The sequence below is a fragment of the Aotus nancymaae genome, unplaced genomic scaffold (assembly GCF_030222135.1).
Source record: "Aotus nancymaae isolate 86718 unplaced genomic scaffold, 86718_ANA_hifiasm-v0.15.2.pri h1tg000041l, whole genome shotgun sequence".
Classification (NCBI taxonomy): Eukaryota; Metazoa; Chordata; class Mammalia; order Primates; family Aotidae; genus Aotus; species Aotus nancymaae.
Genome location: NW_026988455.1, coordinates 5,684,404 through 5,705,695, shown reverse-complemented (window position 1 = coordinate 5,705,695; position 21,292 = coordinate 5,684,404). Strand labels below are relative to the sequence as shown.

The following is a 21,292-nucleotide window of genomic DNA, read 5'->3' as shown; positions in this document are numbered from 1 at the left end:
GCAAAAAGAACAAAGCTGGAGGCATCATGCTACCTGACTTCAAACTCTACTACAAGGCTACAGTAATCAAAACAGCATGGTACTGGTACCAAAACAGAGATATAGACCAATGGAACAGAACAGAGGCCTCGGAGGCAATGCCACACATCTACAACCATCTGATCTTTGACAAACCTGACAAAAACAAGCAATGCGGAAAGGATTCCCTGTTTAATAAATGGTGCTGGGAAAACTGGCTAGCCATATGCAGAAAGCAGAAACCGGACACCTTCCTGACACCTTACACTAAAATTAACTCCAGATGGATTAAAGACTTAAACATAAGACCTAACACCATAAAAACCCTAGAAGAAAACCTAGGCAAAACCATTCAGGACATAGGCATAGGCAAGGACTTCATGACTAAAACACCAAAAGCACTGGCAACAAAAGCTAAAATAGACAAATGGTATCTAATTAAACTCCAGAGCTTCTGTCTTGGGAAAGAAAGAATCATTAGAGTGAACCGACAACCAACAGAATGGGAAAAAATTTTTGCAATCTGCCCATCTGACAAAAGACTTATATCCAGAATCTACAAAGAACTAAAACAGATTTACAGGAAAAAACCAAACCAATTCAAAAGTGATCAAAGGATATGAACAGACACTTTCAAAAGAATACATATATGAGGCCAAAAAACATGAAAAAATGCTCATCATCACTGGTCATTAGAGAAATGCAAATCAAAACCACATTGAGATACCATCTCATGCCAGTTAGAATGGCGATCATTAAAAAATCTGGAGACAACAGATGGAGAGGATGTGGAGAAATAGGAACACTTTTACACTGTTGGTGGGAATGTAAATTAGTTCAACCATTGTGGAAGACAGTGTGGCGATTCCTCAAGGACCTAGAAATAGAAATTCCATTTGACCCAGCAATCCCATTACTGGGTATATATCCAAAGGATTGTAAATAGTTCTCTTATAAGGACACATGCACACAAATGTTCATTGCAGCACTGTTTAGAATAGCAAAGACTTAGAACCAACCCAAATGCCCATCGATGATAGATTGGACAGGGAAAATGTGGCACATATACACCCTGGAATACTATGTAGCCATAAAAAACGTTGGGTTCGTGTCCTTGTAGGAACATGGATGAACCTGGAAACCATTGTTCTCAGCAAACTGACACAAGAACAGAAAATCAAATACTGCATGTTCTCACTCATAGGCGGGTGCTGAACAATGAGAACACATGGACACAGAGAGGGGAGCACTACACACTGGGGTCTTTCAGGGGTAAATAGGGGATGGACAGTGGCGGGTAGGGAGTTGGGGAGAGAGAACGTGGGGAGAAATGCCAGATATAGTTGATGGGGATGAAGGCAGCAAACCAGATTGCCGTTATGTACCTATGCAACAATCTTGCATGTTCTTCACATGTACCCCAGAACCTAAAATGCAATAAAATATATATATATATATACAAAGAAAAAAACTGATGTAAGAATGATCTATGACCTATCTAAATTATTCTAGAAGAGCTTCGACTTTTTTTTTTTTTTTTTTTTGAGATGGATTTTTGCTCTTGTTACCCGTAGTGGAGTGCAGTGGCATGATCTCTGCTCACTGCAATCTCCACCTCCTGGGTTCAAGCGATTCTCCTGCCTTAAGCTTAGACTTTTAATTAGGATTTACTTTTCTGCAGAAAATTTTTATGACATGCCTACTTTAATTTTTTAAACTTTTAACTTTTAAGCTAAGTAATATTGCTCATTGTCATGTTTATGGTTTGAAAAAATGTGAACAACCTAAATTTCCAACATTTGTTTACAGCCTTTAAAAGTCATGTGGTAAAAGGAAACATGGAGAAATGTTTACAATATGTCAGTATTTGGGAAAAGAAAAAGATTATAATACTGAGGATATTACGATTCCATTTAAAGTTATATTTATATATTTTCTTTGATAAATGACAGACAGTGTTCATCTCTGGGTGGTGGGATTACAGGTTTTTATATTTGCATGCTTGCTTTTCCATGTATTGCAGATTTCTATAAAAAATTTGTCTTGTTTTGGTAATAACACAAAAAGGATAGAAAATGGAGGTGTTCCTTATGGACTGTTTCATATCTCAAAGTGACAGCATGTCCTAAAATACAATGCCAGAAATACTACATTTTAGCTGTGCGTACAAACCTAAGTATTACTGATATTTGTTTAGAGAAAGATTTGTTCTTTTCCATTAGCCACCTTCAACTTCTCTCTTTCTTTCATACTCCATCCAAAATACAATTAAATACGATGACCCAAACTTCAAAATGCATTCAAATGATTGCTTTTCCTTTCAGCTGCTAATGTGCTGTCCCAGGCACCATAATCTTGCCTGAATTATATTTCAGTAGCCTCTTAACTGTCTTTGCTTCCGTCAGGTACTCTGTTCTGTCAGTTGCCAGAGTGATCCTTTAAAAGTGAATGTCAGGCTAGGTGCAGTGGCTCACGCCTATAATCGCAGCACTTTGGGAGGCTGAGGTGGGTGGATCATCTGAGGTCAGGAGTTCAAGACCAGCGTGGCCAACATGGTGAAACCCCATCTCTACTAAAAATACAAAATTTGCCACGTGTGGTGGTGGGCACCTATAATCCCATCTATTCAGGAGTCTGAGGCAGGAGAATCGCTTCAACCTGGGAGGTGAAGGTTGTAGTGATCTGAGATTGCACTACCACACTCCAGCCTGGGTGACAGAGCAAGACGTAGTCTCAAAAATAAAATAAAATAAAATAGAATTTAAAAAAAGTGAATGTCAGATCATGTTGCTACTCTGCTCCATATCCTCCACTGACTTCAGGTCTCACTAAGAGTAAATGGTAAGTCCTTCCCGTGGCGGAGAAGGCCTTACATGTAACACTTCATATGACTGGCCATTTATTTCCTGCCTTGCTCACTCTGCTTCAGCCATATTCCATTTATCCTTTCAATAAGTAATGATCCTGTGCCATTATTAGCAGACATTATTTTAGATAATGGAAAATAGCAGTGAGTAAAGTTCTTGCCCCCTGGAGCTTATACCTGTCTTACGTTTTTCCTTCTATATACCAAAGCACATTCCTTGTGCTTGCTATTTCCTTTGCCTGGAACACTCTTTTCCTGCATGGCTTGGTTTTTTTAACTTCAGGTATTTGTTCGATTGTCATCCCATTGGAAAGATCTGACCATCCAAAACAAGATAGCAATCTTCACTTTCTCCAGCTTTCCCTAGAGTGTAAACTTCATGATGGTAAAGAACGTCTTAATTTGTTTTATGTTACTGTGACAGAATACCTCAGCCTCCCAAGAGGCTGGGATTACAGTCATATGTCACTACACCCAGCTGATGTTTTATAGTCTTTGTAGAGTTGGGGTTTCACCATGTTGCCCAGGCTGGTCTTGAACTCTCAGGCTCAAGTGATCCACTTTGTCTTGGCCTCCCAAAGTGCTGGCATTATAGGTGTGAGCCACCACACCTGGCCTCTTCTTTAAGTATTTTTAAAGTTTTATCTCAGTGTGTAATTATAACATCTGCTAACAATATTATATTTTGCCTTTTTTCAGTATTATTCTGGTTATTATTGCTACCTATCAAGTTAAATAGCTTAAAATAACTATTTTATTTTGCTTACAGGTTTGTGGGTTAGGAATTCTGGAAGGGTCAAAGACTACAATTTTGTGTGTAGTCTTTCATTTGGTTACATTCTGATATTGACTGGGGCTGCAGTCATCTGAAGCCTCAAGCTGGAGGTTCATGGGGCTGACTTAATGAGGTTTGCGGTTTATACTGGCTGTTGGCTGGGAGCTCAGCTGGGAGTGTTGACTGAAACCCCTGCTTATTGGCCTCTCAGCATGGTAAAGGCCATGACAGTCTGAGTAGCTGAACTTTTTACATGGTGGCTGGCTTCCCCCAGTATGAGTGTTCCCAGGTGGGGGTTTCATGGCCTTTTTTGACACCAGAAGTCCTTATAGTATCAGTTCCTTTCTACTCTAATTATTTAAGCATTCACAGGCCTGCACATATTCAAAGGGTGGGGACAAAGGTCTACACCTTTTGATTAGAGTAGCAAAAGCACTTAAATCTTTTTAAAATTACCACTTTTTTTTTATACAGGCTATCATTTCCGGAGTTAACTTAAATAGTAGTATGATAGTGAACATCTTGTCTTACTTTCTACTCTAATGGGGATTTAAAAAAAATCCCCATAAAAAAATTACTAATAAAAATTACTAAACATGATTTTTGCTTTGAAATACAGGTTTAAGAAAATCATATTAAGGATTTATACATTCCTCTTTTTACTAAATTAGAAAAAGTAAACAATGGAGTTAAATTGTTATGATTTTTTATGAATGTACTTATATCTTCAAGAATAGAATTTCATTTGGTAATTTCCAATTATATTAAATAGCTATGGTCATAGAAGGATATGAGCAAAGTTACTACTATTCATATAGTGATGTGTATGGAGAAAGATTTTGTTTTCATTATTTTGAGTATGATTCAGACTCCTTATCAACTTTTCATTGGCTCTGCTAATTCTTTTAGGTGATTTTGGAGTTTACTAAACAACAGAAAGAAGAAGATACAATTCTAGTATTTAATGTTACTCAGTTAGGAACAGAAGCTACAGTGAGAACATTTGACCTAACTGCGGTATCTTATTTAAAGAAAATCAGCTTGGATTATTATGAAATTGAAGGTAATAGCCATAAAAATAGAAATAGTAGCCTGTAATAAAGATAGCTCTTATAAGTATGTGAAACACTTCAATTTATATAGTATTTATAATAGATAACAGCTGTATGGTTCTAAGCATTTTACAAGCAATAACTCATTTAATCCTTATATCAGTGCTATGGGGTAGGCAGTGTTATTGTCTACAGTTTACATGTAAGTAAACTAAGGCATAGACAGATTATATTAATATAATTTATCATCGTCACAGAACTAGTAAGTGACTGAACCATGATTAAAATCCTGGAAATCCAGCCCTAGGGTCTGTGCTCTTAATTAATATTACCTATTGCTTCAGATAGTCTGTAAAAATCTCCTTGATATGGGGAATATTATTCTCATTTTATAAACAGATAAAGACTATATAAAGATTAAGCAGCTTACTTAATATCATGTATTTAATGAATGACAAAACTTAGAGTTTATCTCTGGTCTTAAGATATTGAAGGCCTTGTTCTTTCTTTTAAGTAGTACTCATTTACCACAAGAAACACCAAGTTATAAAAATAAAAATGGTAGGATATAAAGTTAGTTCTTTCAGAAACTCTGATAGTTTATTCATTTCAGTGTATATGTTGTGTGCTCAGGTATTTGAGGCGTGTAGGAATGGACAAATCTTCAATAATTAAAATTCCCTAACATTTGCCTAGAACTTCAGTCAAATACCGTCATCCCTTAGTATCTGTGGGGCATTGATTCTGGGACCTCTGTGGGCACCAAAGTTCATGGTGCTCAAGTTCCTTATATAAAATGGCATTGTATTTTCTTTTATTTATTTATTTATTTATTATTTTTTAATTTTAATTTTAATTTTTATTTTTTTTTGAGATGGAGTTTCACTCTTTTTGCCCAGGCTGGAGTGCAATGGCATGATCTCGGCTCACCACAACCTCTGCCTCCTGGCTTCAGGTGATTCTCCTGCCTCAGCCTCCCAAGTAGCTGGAATTACAGGCATGTGCCGTGACGTCCAGCTAATTTTGTATTTTTTCAGTAGAGATGGGGTTTCTCCATGTTGGTCAGGCTGGTCTTGAACTCCCGACCTCAGGTGATCTCCCTGCCTCGGCCTCCCAAAGTGCTGGGATTACAGGCATGAGCCACTGCGCCCGACCCCGGCATTTCACATAACCCATGCATATCCTTCCATATACTTTAAATATCTTTATATTTCTAATACCTAATACAATGTAAATGCTATGTAAATGGTTGTTATAGCATATTGGTTTTAAAATTTTTTGTGTTTTTAATTTTTTAAAAATATTTCATTCTGAAATTGGTTTGAACTATGATTGGAAGCCATTGATACAGAAGGCTAACTGTATAAAGACCTATGTTTTATAATTTTTTTAAATAGTTGAAACTAAAATCTCATCTTAGAAGAAAAATATTTTATGTGTTTGTAATTTCTCTAGGCACTGTTTGCATTATTGTCTTGAGGGAAAAATATAAATAATACATTTTCTAGGCTATTTTTTCCTTTAGTGAAGGTTATGCCCTTGGAAGTCAAGGGAAAATTTTGAGATGTCTCTGAAGCAAGAGTTAAAGAATTGCAAATAGTAAAAGATGGATAAAATGGTGGACAAGTTACTTTTCCCTCCACAGCTTTTGGAGGCAGTTCCTTGGTACATCTACCTAAGAATATAAAGGACATGTGGTAGTACCTGTTGTTTTTAAGTTAAAAAGGAGTTTAACAGTTCTCTCTTAAGGAAAAAAAGACAAAGACAAAAATTTTTCTCTTTTAAGTCACCTCTCACACTTCAAACAAAAGGAAATTATTTTAATTTCTATAATAGAAGTAAAATAATTTGTCAGAATTTTAGAAGACACTTGTGAAATCAGGTGAAAATAAATATGCATGTTTTTAACTAAGATGTCAGAGGTAACTATTTGTGTTGGTTAATTTCATCAGCAGTGATGGCCTTAGTATTTAATAACTGACAAATGCAAAGATTTTCTTTTAAAGCTTAATTAACAAATTTTTTGAAAGTCTAAAAAGTTTCAAATTACAAAAGAGCAATTTATTTGAAACACATTTTTTTCCTGTTTTCTTTAATCTAGGATCCAAAAAGAAGCCCCTTCACTTGATTAGCTCTTCTGACAAGCCTGGATTAGATCTTTTGAAAGTGGAATATATTAAGGTAGGGACCATAGAATGATTATATATGTATTGTATACTCCAAACTATATCTCTGGAAGGAAAAATATGGCAGTAAAAAACTAATGGCTCTGGATGTGTATCACAGTTTTTAATTATAGGGAAATCTGTTTCTTTTTTCATTTGTACACCTTCTTTCTCTTTCAGTTAAGAACAGGGCTATTATTACAAAAAGTCACTTAACTTCTTATCCCCAAAGATGGAAACCTGGGATGAAGTAGGTACCATTTGTCTTCGAGGGCATACTCACATACTTATACTGATTATAGGTCATATATAGGTGACCTTTGGCTGAGTATCCTGCATGAAAAAGGATAAAGTCATATTAAATTGGGTTCAGAAGAGAAATGCCAGGAATAGGAAGGGCCACAGAAATATTTCCTATGAGCAACACTGAAGGAGCTAATGGTATATAGCTGCATTCAAGATTAGTTGATTTGTTTAATCAGTCAACAGCTATTTATTGAATATCTTTGCATGTGTTATTGGATGTCTATACTGTTAGGCACTTGGGATTCAGAGATGAAAAACATTCCCTGTTCTCAAGGAAATTATAGACTAGTAGGGAGATACACAAGTAAATAATCATTAGAATATAATGTGATTGATTCTCTAATAAAGAAAAGCACAAAGCATTATTAGAACAGAGGGCAAGGGAAATTGGCAAGGCCAGAAAACTTCTCACAGGAGGTAAATCTTTTGAGTTTGAGTTTGTTTATGTTCCCAAGGGACAGAACTAGGACCAATGATTAGTTATGATGAGAGAGAAATTTTTGACTCAGTGTGAAGACCTCATTAAGATTTCTAAAGATTAGATTTGTAAAGAAACAAGGTGTCTTTAACTGGAGATATAAAAAAAATGGACTTGCTAAAGACTTTATGGAGGGATTTAAGCATTAGGTGATAGATGGGCTATGTGACCTTTATACCTTACAACCTTCAGAGTTTATCATTCTGATTCCTAGCTACAGTTTCCCAGAAGTGAATGTTCTCCCATGTTTGAAGAGGAGAACACATTTGCACTATTATAATAAATATATTATTTGGATGTAACTTTAAAATAATGGCAATAAAATTAAATATACAATGTATGTAAAATATATTTATAACTAACTATAAATTAACTAGAGATCATAAATAAGTGATTTATTTACTTTGATCTTAGTTCCTTCTTTAGAAATTTTGTTTCTTTTTTCAGGCTGATAAGAATGCACCTAGTTTTCAAACTGCTTTTGGAAAAACTGAACAAACAGTTAAGGTAAGAAATTCTGTTAAAGGAATTTATCCTGTTTGAAAATAACCTATTGTCGAAGTCTCTCTATTATCTTTTGAGGAGTATTGACTGGGTAATTTCATGGCATAGTCAAGGATGGATATGAGTTATAAATAACCTCATCGATGCCATGCTCTGTGTTTATGATTCAGCTTACTAAAGCTGTTGTTTTATTATATCACATCCTAACATCCTTAACAGTTTCAGTATTATTTCTAAATTAGGAAATGCTATAGGCAAAGGAACTTCGATGTACAAAGAACTAAAGGTTTCTAAACTAGCCAAACTATATACCATTGTTTGATGTACAGGTGAAAAAGTGTATTAAATATAAGGAGAGATGTTGAGCACTTTTGAAGCTATACTACTTATGTAGTAGCTTAGAGTAAGAGGAGCAAAATGTACTTATGGGTAACATTAAAATGTTAAAATGAAGCCGGGCGCGGTGGCTCACGCCTGTAATCTTAGCACTTTGGGAGGCCTAGGCAAGCGGATCACTTGAGGTCAGGAGTTCAAAACCAGCCTGGCTAACGTGGTGAAATCCCATCTCTACTAAACTTACAAAAAATTACCCGGGTGTGGTGGTGGGTGCCTGTAATCCCAGCTACTTGGGAGTCTGAAGCAGAAGAATCTTGAACCTGGGAGGCGGAGATTGCAGTGAGCTGAGATTGTCCCATTGCACTCCATCCTGGGCAACAGAGTGAAGCTCAAAAGAGAGTTAAAATGAAAGAGCTGAGTTTTAGCTCACACTTTTTTGAGAGGTAGGAGAATATATGTTTTAATATTGTGAAGCTTTTATTGTTTTTATATCCATTTAGTGTTATGAGAAAATGAAAAGAAATTCTTATTTATAAACAGAGTTTTTAATTTTATATTAATTTGCTATTAGAAAACTACCCATTCTTGAAAGCAGTTTGTATTGCTATCTTAGCTTTCTAGAGTGATTGTTTTAACAAGTGTAGTACTTTTTCCCTGTAAGTTATATATTGTGTTTCCTTTTAAATGATAGGACCATTATTGTGATTTGAGAAGATCACTTAGTAACTCACTCATAATTGTCCTTTTTATATTTAAATCTCATGGACGCCACCTTTGAAATCATTTCTAGACATAGTAGTAGCACATGGTGGTTCTGGGATTTTATCTTTTGACTTGTAATTTTATATAATCATAATTGAAGATTTAAAAAGCCACCTATATGTTGAATATCAGGATGGCCATGAGAAGCAGAGTATAGATTTCATGACCATTATGCTTGGTAAATGGAGTAATTAGGTTACTGTAATATTCTGATGTACCCCTGTAGTATATAAGTGTAATTTTTCTCTATATAGTCCCTGTTAAAGGGGATTGTGATCTTCCTCTCTTCACTGTTCCTTCTAAATGGTAGAAGGCAATGATGCAGGCCCAGCTGAGAATCTTTTGGGTCTGTTGTGGAGACTACAGGTTATAATTGGCTGTGGAAAACTAATTTTCTCTTTAAAACATTTTTAGGTGGCCTTTTCATCTTTAAATCTGTTACTACAAACACAAGCTCTTCTCTCTTCTATTAATTACCTTACAACCATTGTTCCATCAGATGATCAAAGCATGAGTGTTGCCAAGGAGGTACAAATTTCAACTGAAAAACAACAAAAAAATTCAACTCTGCCGAAAGGTATGAAAAATACATTTTTGTTTTTTTGTTAGCAAGGGTTTTCAAATTCTAAAGCTAAATGAGGAATACTAGAGATTATCTGACTCAGTCATTTAATTACCATTTTCCCCTTTTCTTCAAATTAAATTATATGCAAGCAACTGATATATAAGGCAAATATAATCAATACTGCTGTTTTAAAAAAATGTTTGTTCTTATTTTGGTGGTGATATGCCTTTAGGTAGATAATAGGGGGAAAAGACCTGTATTTATACTGAGCTCTTCCTCCTCTCTCAGTGGCTCCCGAAGGGGCTTTCTAAAGAGTTAGTCCTTCTTTCCATTTTACACATAAGGAAATTAAGACTCAGACAACAAAGGTAGGGAAGGGTTCAGGAGTAGCATCTAACTGGCCAAGAGCCCAGACTTTGGATCAGGAAGAACACAGTTCAGATCCTGATTTTGCAACTTCAACCGTGTAAACTTAGACACATTATTTAACTTCTCTGAGGTTCAGTGTCCTTATTTATTTTAGTTTTCTTTCTTGCTTTTAAATCACTATTAAAAATGCAAACTTTACAGAATATATAAAGCAAAAAAAGTATTTGAATCTTTAACAGTTGGAGAATGTTATAATTTTTTTTTTAACGTAACAGTGGTTCACTTAATATAGGGAATAAACTTTAATAGAGTGTAGATGACTAGAACTTCACCGTGTGATAGAGTGCTTTCTTTTATTTCTAGTGATTGTATCCTCCAAAGATAGTGACATTATTGGCTTCAGGCTCTTTGCTAAGTTGAATGCCTTCTGTATCATTGTTTGCAATGAAAAGAACAATATCGCTGAAATCAAGATTCAAGGTAAAAGTTCACACGGTATTAAAAATTGTGAAGAGAGAAGCTTTTTCTTCTTTGTTTTTTCTTTGCAGTGCTAAAGAATGTACAAATAAAGGGCTCTGAGCTGTGAAAGCTGGAAAGACATAATTGGATTATATGCTTTCTTCTGTTTGGGATATAGATATTGGTCAGAATCTGACCATCCCTATTGAACTTTACACATATCCTGGTGTTTGGGACCTTCCTGAGAGTTACCGAGGAAGTGGAAAAGGGATACTGATGTCAATGTAGAAATGCTATTGAGCTAGGAGAAGTGTCAGTCTAGATTTTAGGTGAAGGTCTATGGACATGCTTTATAATAACTTTACTTTTTAATCTCTTTTTACCTTTATGTGATTTTTATATATAACATAATTATGTATTTGTGTTTATTTATCTTTCCTTATGAAAAGCAGTCTTATAATAAATGACAATATCTGTCAGCACATTATGATCTTTTACGTAAAAGTTGCTAAAACTCATCTAGCTTTTCCTCTGGCTTACTATTACTAGCTTGTTGTGATCTGGTAAAGATAAAGAATATGTTTAATAGGTGGCTGGGGGTGGTGGCTCACGCCTGTAATCCCAGCACTTTGAGAGGCTGAGGCAGGCAGATCACCTGAATTCGAGAGTTGGAGACCAGCCTGACCAACATGGAGAAACCCCGTCTCTACTAAAACTACAAAAAATTAGCCTGGCGTGGTGGCGCATACCTGTAATCCAGCTACTCGGGAGGCTAAGGCAGGAGAATTGCTTAAACCTGGGAGACGGATGTTGCAGTGAGCTGAGATTGCGCCATTGCACTCCAGCCTGGGCAACAAGAGCAAAACTCCATCTCAAAAAAACAAAAACAAAAACCAGAATATGTTTAATACGTTTAATGAAATTTTTTAAGAACTTAAAAACTGGAAAACTCGTTTTTTTTTTCTTTTGTCCTTTCCAAACTGGCAATGCATCTACTAGTCTGAATTTGATTTGTGAAACTTTTATAATTTCCATGTAAATGATTGGCTATAAGGTATAAAGGATATTTTCTTAAATCCTGAGATAATCTATTTGTACTAGATGTGTTTCTTCCCTGGATTGAAAATTCAGATAATTGTTTAACAAATTTATAGATTTTGGTATTTATAAAACCAAAAACTTTAATATTGCAACTTATTTATCTGTTAGGAGTTGAAACATTGCTAAATTTAAAAGTCACCCCAAAGTAAAATAATGTAATGGAAATATAGATCTTATATATGGTAGATACATAGAAATTATAGTACACTCTTTTTTCAGGCCTGGATTCCTCCCTTTCTCTTCAGTCAAGAAAGCAGTCGCTTTTTGCCCGACTGGAAAATATTATTGTTATAGATGTTGATCCGAAGACAGTTCATAAGAAAGTAAGTGATTGTAAACAGTTAATATTCTTTAATGACTGAATATGAGATTGTATTGTAAAGTGTATTTTATTTTAAAAACATTAATGAAATGTACTTCAATAGAAAAATGTTTTTATAAATATTACAAATATAAAGCCTTTTCTAAAATTTTGTCATTATCTTCCTGGATGAGAGTACATTCAAGTCTCTGTTTTTCAGGCTGTGTCAATAATGGGAAATGAAGTTTTTCGTTTTAATTTGGATTTGTATCCAGATGCTACTGAGGGGGATTTGTATACTGATATGTCCAAAGTGGATGGTGTGCTGTCTCTGAATGTTGGCTGCATTCAGATCATCTATCTTCATAAATTCCTTATGTCACTTCTGGTAAAATCGTTATTTGTATATGGATTTTTCAACTTTGAAATACTTTTAAAAGTCTAATAATTATGATGGCAAATGTTATAAATCTTGGATTTTAGGGTCGGCATTATTTTAATTATAGATGGTATTTATGCATGAATGTAGAGATTAAAGCTCCTACTTAACAATTGAAATCTGAATCATTTAATGATTTTTGTCTAGAACAAATTAGTTTTACTATAATATAATGAAGCCAAGTTATTTAGTACAAAAATTATTGGGAAAAAAATTCTTTCTCTGTTTCTTAACCATGTAACATTAACTCATTTCAGGCAGCTCATAGCTATAGATGGATTATCGGTAATTTCTTACTATCGCAAGGAAAGGAGGACTCAACTGAAAGTTAAATATTGGGAAAAAAAAGTTACCACATGTATGAAAAGAAGATTGTGTTGTTATTGATGTGCCTGTATTCTGTATTCTCTTTGAATTTCTCTTTTTTTGTGTCCACAGAACTTCCTGAATAATTTCCAGACAGCCAAAGAGTCTCTGAGTGCTGCCACTGCGCAGGCCGCAGAAAAGGCTGCCACAAGCGTGAAAGATCTTGCCCAGAGGAGTTTTCGTGTTTCCATCAATATTGATTTGAAAGCACCAGTTATAGTCATCCCACAGTCTTCCATTTCTACCAATGCAGTAGTTGTAGATCTTGGGTTAATCAGAGTTCAGAATCAGTTTAGTCTGGTGTCTGATGAAGACTACGTAAATCCTCCAGTAATTGATAGAATGGATGTGCAGCTAACAAAGCTTACACTTTCTAGGTATGCTTTTTCAATAATTATGGATTTAAATATTATGTTCATGAGTTCCATGAAATTTTATGACTGTTTAAATTCTTACCCAACACAGTTTGTTCAAATAAACTCTTCAGTTACACAGATTTTCTTTTACTTGTGTGTGTGTGTGTGTGTGTGTTTTGAGATGGAGTCTTGCTCTGTCACCCAGGCTGGAGTTTAGTGGTGTGGTGTTGACTCACTGGAACCTCTCCCTCCTGGGTTTAAGCGATTTTCCTGACTCAGCCTCCTTAGTAGCTGAGACTATGGGCACGCGCCACCATACCTGGCTAAATTTTGTATTTTTAATAGAAATGGGGTTTCACCATGTTGGCCACGCTTGTCTTGAACTCCTGACCTCAGGTGATGCACATGCTTTGGTCCCCCAAAATGCTGGGATTACAGGTATGAGCCACCATGCCTGGCCCAGAACAGTTTTTTATTTTGTTTTTTGAGACGAAGTCTCGCTCTGCTGCTCTGGCTAGAGTGCAGTGGCACAGTATCAGCTCTCTGCAACCTCCGCCTCCCAGATTCAAGCAATTCTCCTGCTTCAGCCTTTTGAGTATCTGGGACTATAGGCACGAACCACCACACCTGGCTCAATTTTTTGTATTTTTTTTTTTTTTTTATAGAAATGGTGTTTCTCCATGTTGGCCAGGCTAGTCTCAAACTCCTGACCCCAGGTGATCTGCCCACTTCGGCCTCCCAAAGTGCTGAGATTACAGGCATGAGCCCCCTTCACCAGTCCACCAGAACAGTTTTTAAATCAACTTTTACTTTCAAAAATTTCAAACCTACAGAAAAATGGAAGAAAATGGTACTGTGAATGTACCTACATATCCTTCATCTAGGTTCACAAATTGTTTATATTTCATTTAATCTATCTATACATATATACATATTATTTAAAACATTTTTTGTTAAATCATTTGAGAATAGACATCTTAACTCTTTGTATCTAAATACTTTATCATATGTCTCCTATAAACAAGGACATTCATTCTTTTACATTAACCATGATATAATTATAGAAATTTAATATTGATACAATACTATAATCTGAAATTCAATCAATATTCAGATTTTACCGGTTGTCTCATTATAATAATTTCCATTATAGGAATATCCACTGTTTCACCCAATTCAGGATGACCCATAGTGTATAATTGTATTCTGTACTACTGAGGAGGATTTCTGTACTGACAAAAATTTATTTTGGAGTAGTTCTTCAGCTTTTCTTTGTCTTTTATGACTATATGACTATTACTGTAGTTTTGAAGAAAACAGTCTGGTTCCACTTACCTCTCAATTTGGTTTTATCTGAGTAATTCCTCATGGTTTGATTGAACTTGCACATTTTTGGCACGTTGTGTAAATTATGTTGTATCTTAAGTGCTCATACCAGGCGGCACATGAAATCTGTACATAATACATTTAAAAATTATTTTCTACCCCAGCAATAATGATTTAATTATGTAGAATAAAAAATTAATGACTGTAAGGCAAGTCTAGAAAATAATCCTAGAGAAGAGCTTTATGAAATGCCTTAGAAAATGCTAACTTTCACCTCTTGTTCACTTTGCCATCATTTTCTTCAGTCTCTGCACCAACATACCTATTAATTCTTGAACAACTGTATGTAATGATTTTCTCTATTTCTTTGTGTGGATTGCTTTTAAAAACTTATTCCATTTTTTACCTATCTCTTGTTTAAAGAAAAAAGTTTTCTTAATGGTTCATTGTATGTCACCTTTTAATTTGTCCCTTCTAGTGGATTATAGATTAATAATAGATTCAGTTTTGAAAACACTTAAGCCACACTGTTTCAAATCAGTATTTAGAACAGCCAAAAACTGCTTGACTTTGCTTTTTTTAATTTGTTGCATTTCTACCCTATATCTATGCATATGTAACATTTCTGTTTTTCACAGGACAGTCATCCAGCCAGGCGTCTATCATCCTGATATTCAGCTGTTGCACCCAATTAACTTGGATTTTTTTGTAAATCGGAATATAGCTGCATCTTGGTACCACAAGCTGCCTGTTGTGGAAATTAAAGGACATCTTGATTCAATGAATGTAAGTACATGAGTGAAAAAAAATTTCATTGTTGAAATTTTAAACTCTGGAGACTTTTAAAGTTGAAATCCAAATGAAATATAGACTTTTTTGCTGAATAGCATAAGAAAAATTTCAGTGAGACTTTTTCCAACAAGATCATTACTATTTTCTGTAGAATTTAATCTTTAGTTAAGATTTCTTAACTTTAAAATTTGTTATGCATACATATTGGTAGAGATCTGTATATAAATTATGTATTAGCATATTATACTTTATCTCATCTATTATATATGTAAATTTTTATTTTAGGGATATCTAAGTACCCCTAAGATAATTATAGCATTGAAGAAAATATTTATTTTTTATATTGAAGACAAGCTTTTTATTTCATTGGAGTTGTTATTGTTTAAAAAGTAGAATTTATGCATTTTCCCAATTTGTCACTTTTAAAAAAATAGATAAGATTTCTTTGATCCTTATTAACTTTCAGTAAACATAAGTCATTGGAGCTAATATTGACTGATAAATTACATTGGTTTTTCTGTAAACATCTGATTATCTTTGAAAATAAAAATTTTAACATGAAATAAGTAGTGCAATTCTTGTGGATTTTGAATGTATGTAACTTTTTAGTGTTAGGATTATTTTGTCCCTCATGTGTTGCAACTGGGAATTTATTTTCTATATTACAATTGTTTCATTTAAAAATGTAATATAGTTTTTTTTAACATCATATTTTACAGGTTAGTCTAAATCAAGAGGACCTTAATCTTTTATTTAGGATACTAGCAGAAAATCTCGGTGAGGGTACTGAAGACTTATATAAAGTGAAACCAGGAGTACAAGAGACAGGTAAGAGGTTGACCGTAAGTGGCATAAGACTTATGTGTCTATTTATTTTATGATTTAATAGGGAATTAGGAAATAAAAAGTAAACAAATGTATGTTTACAAGTTGCCGTTCATATTACCAAGAAAATAAACAAGATGCTATTGAATGAAATCATAGTTGGAGATGATTGACTCTCTTAAGTTTTCAGTTATAGTTTCAGACTTTTTTCTAAGTTGCACGAGTGAACAAGAGGCCATAAAGAAGGACTTCAAATCAGTGGAAGATTGTTGAAGTAATCATTGAAATTGCATGTATAGAAGAAACCATTTTGAGTTGGCAGTAGGTTATGGTAGCATAGTGTATCTGATTTTTCAAAAAGGCTTGGTAGTAAAATATCTGTGGGAATTGAAATGGTTGATAAATTATCACTTTCCAAAGATACTGAGAAGATTATACAGGAGTAAAAATGGAAACCGAATTTAAATTATTAGTTACAGTGCCCTTTTGACTTAAAGACAAAATAACTACCAGCCTTATTTTTTAAGGTAATATATGCATATATACATATATGTGTGTGTATATACATATATAATGTATGTATATACACATAAATGTATAATCTTAAGTTTTTTTCAAACATGGTAGCATCCTGTATGTATACATGCATGTGTGTGTTTATGCATTTTGCTTTTTTTAAGAAATATTAACAGTGTATCTTGGTGTCTATTCCATATAGATATGTATAGATCTCCTTCATTCTTTGTCATGGTTGCCTGGTATTAAATTCTGTTGAAGTATCTTAATTTATTTAGCAAGTTCCTAGTAGTAGACGTTTTTGGTTGTTTTTAAACTTTAATTATCACCATGTTGCATTGAATATCCTCATACATACTTTTATAAGTATGTATATATCTATAGGATAACACCAGTTAAAAGATATGTAAATTATTAATGTAAATTTAATTGACAATTAGGTCAGCAAATCAGTAGACTAATTTAAGATTTTGACAGATCTTGCTGTTTGCCCTCCATAGAACGTTACTAACTTTGCACTCCCACCAGATTGTTTTTCTTTACCTCTCTAACGCGGTATATTATCAGATTAAAAAATTTTGTCCATATGCTAAGTGAAAACTGGCGTCACATTGTATTTTTTATTAAAAAACTATTTTACTGTATTTTAATACATACAGTGAAGTGTAAAAATATTCAGTGTACAATTCAATGAATTTTTTCATATATGGATACACCTGTGTAATCACCATGATCAACATATAGTACATTTTCAGTACCCCAGAAGGCTTCTCTCTCGTCCTTAGTCAGTACCAAACATCCTGCCTGCAAATCCACCCAGAGGTAACTACCATTTTAACTTATAATAGATTAGTTTTGCCTCTTCTTGAATTTCATATAAATGGAATTATACAGAATTTATTCTTTGATGTTCAGCTTCTTCAGCATTATGTTTGCAAGATTTGCCCATGTTGTGCATAGCAGTAGTTTGTTCTTTTTATTTCTGTGCAGTATTCAGTTATATGAGTGTATCAAAATTTATTTTATTCATTCTATCTTTGATGGACATTCAGGTTGTTTCCAGTTTTTAGCTATCGTGAATGAAGTTGCTATGAATGTTACTTTGTGTCTTTGACATAATTATATACACTTTTTTTTGGATATATAGGTAGGAGTAGAATTACTCGGTCATATGTGAGATTTACGTTTAGCTTCAGTAACTTGTGCCATATTAGAGCAAGCAGTTTTCCAACTGGTTGCACTAATTTACTTTCCTAGCAGCAATGTATGAGAGTTTCAGTTGTTTCACATTCTCTCCAGTACTGGGCTTTGCCAGTCTTTTTAAATTTAGCATTCCGATAGATATGCAGTGGCATCTCACTATGGGTTTTATTTGCTTTTTGATTACTAGTGAAGGTGAACACCTTTTCATATGGTTATTGGCCATTTGGATATCCTTTTTAGTGATGTAACCATTTAATCCTATTGACAACTATTTTTATTGAGATGTTTGCCTTTTTTCTTATTGATATGTGGTTTTAAAATTCTGAATATGAGCCCTTTGTTGGTTATGTGTGTTACATGCATGTATGTATAGAAATATCTTTTTCCCTATCTGTGGTTTGCCTTTCACACTTTTTTTTTTCCAAGTTTTATTTTAGGTTCAGGAGGTACGTGTGTGGGTTTGTTACATGGGTAAATTGTGTGTCACTGAGATTTCATCTACAAATGATCCCATAACCCATGTAGTGAGCATAGTACCTGACAGGTAGTTTTTCAACCCTCCCCCTGTCCACCCTCCCCCATCCCCAGTAGTCCCCAGTGTCTGTTGTTCCCATCTTTATGTCCATGTGTACTTAATGTTTAGTTCCCACTTACAAATGAGAACATGTGGTATTTGGTTTTCTGTTGCTGGGTTAATTCATTTAGGATAATGGCCTCCAGCTCCATCCATGTTGCTGCAAAGGACATGATTTCATTCTTTTTTGTGGCTGGTAGCATTCCATGGAGTATAGGTACCACATTTTCATTATTCAGCTCACCACCAGTTGGCATCTGGGGTGATTCCATGTCTTTGCTATTGTGAATAGTGCTGTGATGAATAGGTGAGGGTATGTATCTTTTTGGTAGAGTGATATATTTTTGAGTATGTACCCAGTAACGGGAGTGCTGGGTCAAAGGTGTTTTAAGTTCTCTGAGAAATCTCAAAACTGCTTTCTATAGTGACTGAACTAATTTACATTACCACAGTGTGTAAGTATTCCCTTTTTTATGCAGCCTGGCCAAGGTATGTTATTTTTTGACTTTTCAATAGCGATTCTGACTGGTGGCCTTTCACTCTTTTAATGGATCTTTTAATGAATAGAATTTGTTAATTTCAATCAGCTTAAATTTACTGTTTGTTAAAATGATCAATGTTTTTTATTTTCCACTTGAAAAATCTTTGCCTATTCTGGGAATTGTTTTTTAAAAGCGAAAATATTTGCTAGAATCATTTTCCCTGGTTCACATTATGTTTGGAACAGTGTTGGAGTAAGATGATAGTTAAGAAACCCTGCCCTATACAATGCTTTGTCAAAGGTAATGATTAGCAGTAGTGGCTTTCTATATGGAATTCTGGTATAGTTTATACTACATGGCTCCTGTGTGTTGTAATAGTGGTCAAGATAATGTCAACTGCAATAATAGTAATAACTAATTTAATGATATTGGGGGACAGTGGAGAGTGAAGACTGTAAAATCAGACTGACAAATTTGTACTCTGCCATTTGTACAACACTGGGCAAGGGACTGAATCTGTCTGAATCTCATTTGGTCACTTCTGAAATAAGGTCAATAAAGTTCTTACCTCAAAGGTATGTCATAAGAGTTAAATAGAAAAGTATATATACAGCCCCTAGAACAGTGTCTGCCACACAGGTGAGTACTTAGCAAGTGATAGCTGTTAATATTTTTTATATTACAGTTTAAAAAGCAATTTTATTGCATTTCAGGGTGTGCGAATTTCAGAAACAGCATCAAAATTATATAGCTTTACTTTTGTTTCTTAGTGTGGTGTAAGAGTCCCCAACCTCCCACTCCCTTTTTTCTTTTCTAGTCTTAACTCTTGTTATCCCCCTAATGACTTAACCATATCAAACTCCATTCTGTTTGCAAAACCTATCATATGTTTTCCTCCTTTCTAGTAATGTCTCCGCTGTGTGAGGAGGTCCTTTAGCTCTCCTCTAAGAGCCTTTCTTGACTTCTGTAAAACAATGTCACACTTTGTTCTGTGCTTCCAGTGCATTTTATATAGCCTCTATTAACATTTGTTCACTTAATGTGACTAGGTATGGCCTGCTTATTTTGTTTGTCTTTTTTTTTTTTTTTTTTGAGACGGAGTCTTGCTCTATCGCCACGCTGGAGTGCAGTGGTGCAATCTTGGCTTACTGCAACCTCCGCCTCCTGGGTTCAAGCGATTCTTCCGCCTCAGCCTCCCAAGTAGCTGGGATCACAGGCATGTGCCACCATGCCCGGCTATTTTTTGTATTTTTAGTAGAGACGGGGTTTCACCATGTTGGCCAGGATGGTCTCGATCTCTTGACCTCGTGATCTGCCCGCCTTGGCCTCCCAAAGTGCTGGGATTACAGGTGTGAGCCACCGTGCCCGGCCTTGTTTGTCTTTTAAATGTATATGTCTCTTCTGCTAAACCATGAGTTTTCTAAGGGCTAGCGCTGTTACTAATTTGTGGATTTTCATTGCTTCTACCAGGTCCAGAATACTCATATAAGTCCACAGTAAGTATTTGTGGAAGAAATGTGTGAATAAAAGTGAATGAATTTCTTTTAAACATTTCAGGTGAAATTAAAGAGCCCCTTGAAATCTCCATATCACAAGATGTACATGCTTCAAAAAATACTTTAACAACTGGAGTGGGAGAAATTAGATCTGTAGACATCATTAATATGCTGCTGAATTTTGAAATTAAAGAGGTGTGTAATTATCAGCTGTTTTTGTTAAGTGAGGTGAATAAGTAATGGAAATTTGGAATTACCTCTACTAAACTTGTAGATAATTGATACTGATGAAAAAAATCTATGTGGGCTGCTCACATATAACAGTCATTTTTTTTTTTTTTGATACAGAGTTTTGCTCTGTCACTGGGCTGGAGTGCAGTGGCTTGATCTTGGCTTACTGCAACCACTGCCTTCCAGGTTCAAGTGATTCTCCTGCCTCAGCCTCCTGAGTAGCTGGCATTACAGGCAGCTGCCACTATGCCCAGCTAATTTTATTTTGTATTTTTAGTAGAGAGGGGGTTTCACCATGTTGGTCAGGATGGTCTTGATCTCTTGACCTTGTGGTCTGCCCGCCTCGGTCTCCAAAAGTGCTAGGATTACAGGTATGAACCACAGTGCCTAGCCCAGCAGTGATGTTTTAAAAATTAAAAGTTTGTTAAGGATTTGGGAGCTACAGTATTTCATAGAGAAAATGACAGCAGCCTATAACATGCTTTTTAATGATTTTAGGACAGTTGGAATGTCACTTGCCTTGGATGTCATATAAGAAAGGCGGGAAAGGGAAATAGTGTCAGAGAAATTCTTTTCAAATGTTGGAAACCCTTGATAGAATAAAATACTATATGCCTGCATTTTAAAAA

General features: G+C 34.9%; 1 protein-coding gene across 4 annotated transcripts in view; it reads left to right on the top strand.

Annotated features, from left to right (window-relative positions):
• The window catches only part of VPS13C (vacuolar protein sorting 13 homolog C), a 205,784-nt gene that overhangs the window by 82,870 nt on the left and 101,622 nt on the right, over window positions 1-21,292 (top strand). For all 4 annotated transcript variants that reach the window (XM_064361368.1, XM_064361367.1, XM_064361370.1 and 1 more), the window contains 11 exons: window positions 4,569-4,722; window positions 6,813-6,892; window positions 8,108-8,167; window positions 9,677-9,839; window positions 10,560-10,676; window positions 11,976-12,079; window positions 12,278-12,445; window positions 12,935-13,239; window positions 15,183-15,330; window positions 16,056-16,164; window positions 20,494-20,627. In XM_064361368.1, the coding sequence (XP_064217438.1) occupies window positions 4,569-4,722; window positions 6,813-6,892; window positions 8,108-8,167; window positions 9,677-9,839; window positions 10,560-10,676; window positions 11,976-12,079; window positions 12,278-12,445; window positions 12,935-13,239; window positions 15,183-15,330; window positions 16,056-16,164; window positions 20,494-20,627 (1,542 nt within the window). The remainder of the gene's footprint in view (window positions 1-4,568; window positions 4,723-6,812; window positions 6,893-8,107; window positions 8,168-9,676; window positions 9,840-10,559; window positions 10,677-11,975; window positions 12,080-12,277; window positions 12,446-12,934; window positions 13,240-15,182; window positions 15,331-16,055; window positions 16,165-20,493; window positions 20,628-21,292) is intronic.